At 36.1% G+C, this 4,024-nt stretch overlaps 1 protein-coding gene across 1 annotated transcript; it reads left to right on the top strand.

Annotated features, from left to right (window-relative positions):
- Positions 1-564: 564 nt before the first annotated feature.
- LOC134742154 (large ribosomal subunit protein uL6) lies at positions 565-2,595 on the top strand. Its single transcript, XM_063675126.1, has 3 exons — positions 565-699; positions 910-1,159; positions 2,239-2,595. The coding sequence occupies exons 2-3, from the start codon at positions 919-921 to the stop codon at positions 2,568-2,570; spliced, it is 573 nt and encodes a 190-aa protein (XP_063531196.1). The 5' UTR covers positions 565-699; positions 910-918; the 3' UTR covers positions 2,571-2,595.
- The last annotated feature ends 1,429 nt before the right edge of the window (positions 2,596-4,024 follow it).

Below are 4,024 nucleotides of genomic sequence, written 5' to 3'. Positions count from 1 at the left end.
TCAGCTTTAAATAATAGTTCCTAATCTCTCCGGTGGCGCTAGTTAGGCTCTGGGACATGAGTATAACATGAACCATATAAGGCAACAAATAACCCGACCAAATTACGTAGGTTTTGTTTTTGGTAGTATTTTGGTGTATGGTGGCGCCGCCTTATTACTGTTTTTTGATGGACACTTTTCATATATAGAGATTCGGCTCCTTTATATAGTCTCGATGATATTAACATTAAGAATATGGATGGTATAGAAATGATGCCAATCTCTTATGGCAGAATTGTTGCAAAAGTGACCGCTTTCAGCTTTAAATAATAGTTCCTAATCTCGCCGGTGGCGCTAGTTAGGCTCTGGGACATGAGTATAACATGAACCATATAAGGCAACAAATAACCCGACCAAATTACGTAGGTTGTTTTTGGTAGTATTTCGGTGTATGGTGGCGCCGCCTAATTACTGTTTTTTGATGGACACTTTTCATACATAGAGATTTGGCTCCTTTATATAGTCTCCATGATTAAGAATTTTCGTCATGAAAGTACACCTCAGAAATGTCAGATAATTTGGCATGTTTGAGCTATTTCTAAAACTGTGTGATTTAAGTACCTATATTTTTAACGCATTCTGTGGATTTGACGTTTATACTATATTTATGACTGCTGGTAACACTCTTTAGCCCTTTTCCGGCTCTCTGTGTCAAAGAAAGTAAGCAATTTTATATTTTGCAGTGATAAATCCAATAAAATCTAGCAAAATATTAACAATTACTGATATACAGTGATTAATATTAGTGATATATTAAATTTCCAAGATGTTCCACACAATATTTATTTCACAAGTGACCCAAACGAGCGGACTCAGTTGTCAAACACTTACAGAGGTTAGGTTTATATTAAAACATAATTTTCGTTTTAGGCCTTCGTCATGAAGCAAATCGTTGCAAACCAGAAAGTGAAAATCCCTGAGGGGTTGACTGTTCACGTGAAGTCGCGGCTGGTGACAGTTAAGGGACCGCGAGGAGTTCTCAAGAGAAACTTCAAACACTTGGCTGTTGACATTCGCATGGTGAACCCACGACTCCTGAAGGTTGAAAAATGGTTCGGCTCCAAGAAGGAGCTTGCTGCCGTGAGGACAGTCTGCTCCCACGTTGAAAACATGATCAAAGGTAAATAAAGTTTGGTTTGTTTGATACTTACGCTAGTATACCTAATTAGTAGTCGATTTTTTTGTACCAACCACCTCCAGCACACAAGCTATTTAAAGTGAACAAAATTCTTACACTTCCTTCTAAGTGCATTTATGACGTAGCACGTAGCAAAACACGGCAATGAAAACATAACCACATTCCCTTGCAAACAGATCACTCGCACAAGACAGGGCTCAAAAAATCAACTCTGTACTCATCCTATTAGACTGACCGTCATCCAAAATCATGTCACATGTAGGACCTAGAATATACAATAAGCTCCCAGCGGAGATAAAAAACGCGGGTAGTACACAAATATTCTTGAAAAAATTAAGAAAATGGCTCTTAGGCTATTCTTTCTACGACATCAAAGATTTTTTTAACCTACCCAACAATTTATAAATTGAATTTAATAATGTGTGTAATTTTATAATGGAATTTAATTGTATAATTTAATCCTCATATTTTATTGAATTTTAATGTTATATACAAACTGAATAATGCTTGACATGTAATATTTAAAAATATTATGAATAAATGTCTATGTCTATGAACCTTGTCATGAAATAATTTACCACACCACCACCACTACTATGAAGTCCAACTCGGACACCAATTTTATAAAGTGGTTATTTTTCCAGTATTACTTATTTATGTAGTTTGTTGGCTTTAATTATCAGTTCGATCCAAAACTCTGATCAATCATTACCTTCCTGCTATGCTGAAGTGACAGCTTACTTACGTTGTTTTTTTTGTATTATAAATATTTTTAGTTTAGTGCAGTTATACCTGCACTACCTGCATCAAAAGGCACATTAATTGTAAGTTTTTATAATAATTAAGGACGTACAACAACAAGTAATTTAAGAAAGTGTTTTATATGTGTTATGGCCTCAGACAGCTAACTCTCGCCTGTATTGTTACAGGTGCCTTTTTATTTCAATAATAAATACCCATCGTCGTCCCTGGAACCTGCATTTTCATTACCACAACCTGTTGAGGGAGGCTTACCTACCTACCCCCTCACAAATACTAATCCAAACGTATCTTTATTCCAGGTGTCACCAAGGGATTCCAGTACAAGATGCGTGCTGTATATGCCCATTTCCCCATCAACTGTGTCACCACTGAAGGCAACAGCATCATTGAAATCCGTAATTTCCTTGGCGAGAAGTACATCCGGAGGGTAAAGATGGCACCAGGCGTCACTGTTGTCAACTCCCCCAAGCAGAAGGATGAGCTGATTATCGAAGGCAACTCACTCGAGGATGTCTCCAGCTCGGCTGCCCTCATCCAACAGTCTACCACTGTCAAAAACAAGGATATCCGAAAATTCTTAGATGGTCTTTACGTTTCTGAGAAGACTACGGTTGTACCCGATGAGATATAAGGACATTAAATAATAAAATACAGAATACAGAATTTTTATTACTAAAATATTTTTTTGTACAATAATTTGAATTTTTTTGATAAATTACTGAAAGGTAGGTAGACATTAAAAAAGAAACTTGCATGTCCCTTTCGTTTTTAGGGTTCCGTACTCAAAAGGGTAAAAACGGGACCCTATTACTAAGACTCCACTGTCTGTCACCAGGCTGTATCTCACAGTTGAAATTTTCACAGATGATTGTATTTCTGTAGAACTAGGGTCCTGTTTTTATCCTTCGGGTACGGAACCCTAAAAATAATATAATAAATATTTAAGTGGGGCTCCCATACAACAAACGTGATTTTTTTGCGTAATGGTACAGAACCCTTCGTGCGCGAGTCCGACTCACACTTGGCCGGTTTTTTTCGCACATCATAAAAAGAATAAGTATAATAATGAGTATGTAAACATACCTTTTAGCAATGAGCATATAATAGGATAGAGCGGTAGGGGTACCAGGGGGGTGTCACTTCGCAGTTTAGGTATATTATGGCAATGGGCTGCCGCTCGACTCGCGCAAAATTAAAAATTCATAATGCCTTCGATACCTAAATCTATAGATATTGTTCTGTTTACGGATGTCTGAATAAAAGGAAGAACAAGGAAGCAGAAATAAAAAAAAAAAAAATTCCTGACTATATTTACCGACATATTTTCAAAGGAAAATCAGACATACTATCTCCGGATAAAAAAATTATGTTTACAGATCTGATATACAAATCCACGCGTACGAAGTCGCGGGCAACGGCTCAGTGATGCCAGAGCACTGAAAACTAAAATACGACCCCGATCTAAAAAAGGTATGATTTTACCAAAAAAAGTACAATTTCAGTTTTTGTTCCAAAAAACAATATAAACAGCAAAAGAGTTTTAGAATGGTGATTTTTTTAAACTGATAATTCGCGAAAACTAGTAGTAAACTAGTAAACTAAACTAGTACGCAAAAAAGTTAGGTACAAAAATACCAAAACAAAAAGTCACAAATTTTTACGCAAATAAATCGTACTTTTTTGGTCTGTCACTATTATTTCTAAGCCATTTTGGCATATTTTTGAACCGCTCATACGAAAAGTACGTAAAATCGTACTAAAATGTACGGTTTAGCCAAAAAGTACGGTTTTGGGCGGGGTACGTTTTAAGTACGCATGCTGTTCAAAAAGTACGTAAAATCGTACTAAAAGGTACGATCTGGCAACACTGCAACAGCTAGTTTATACAAATATATGATGAATATTTCAATGAAATACTGTGAATTACAATAGGATACTGATCATATTACTAAAAAACCTCTAGTAAAAAAATGAAGTTAACAATACATAAAAAACAATCTCTATGAAAAAACAATTACATGAGACCAATTTTTCTCATCGCCCGTACAAAGGAATACTACTAGAGCAGTGGGGTGGAAGTGACTC

This window comes from Cydia strobilella, chromosome 1, assembly GCF_947568885.1.
Source record: "Cydia strobilella chromosome 1, ilCydStro3.1, whole genome shotgun sequence".
Lineage (NCBI taxonomy): Eukaryota > Metazoa > Arthropoda > Insecta > Lepidoptera > Tortricidae > Cydia > Cydia strobilella.
This window is presented reverse-complemented; position numbering and strand designations above follow the sequence as displayed.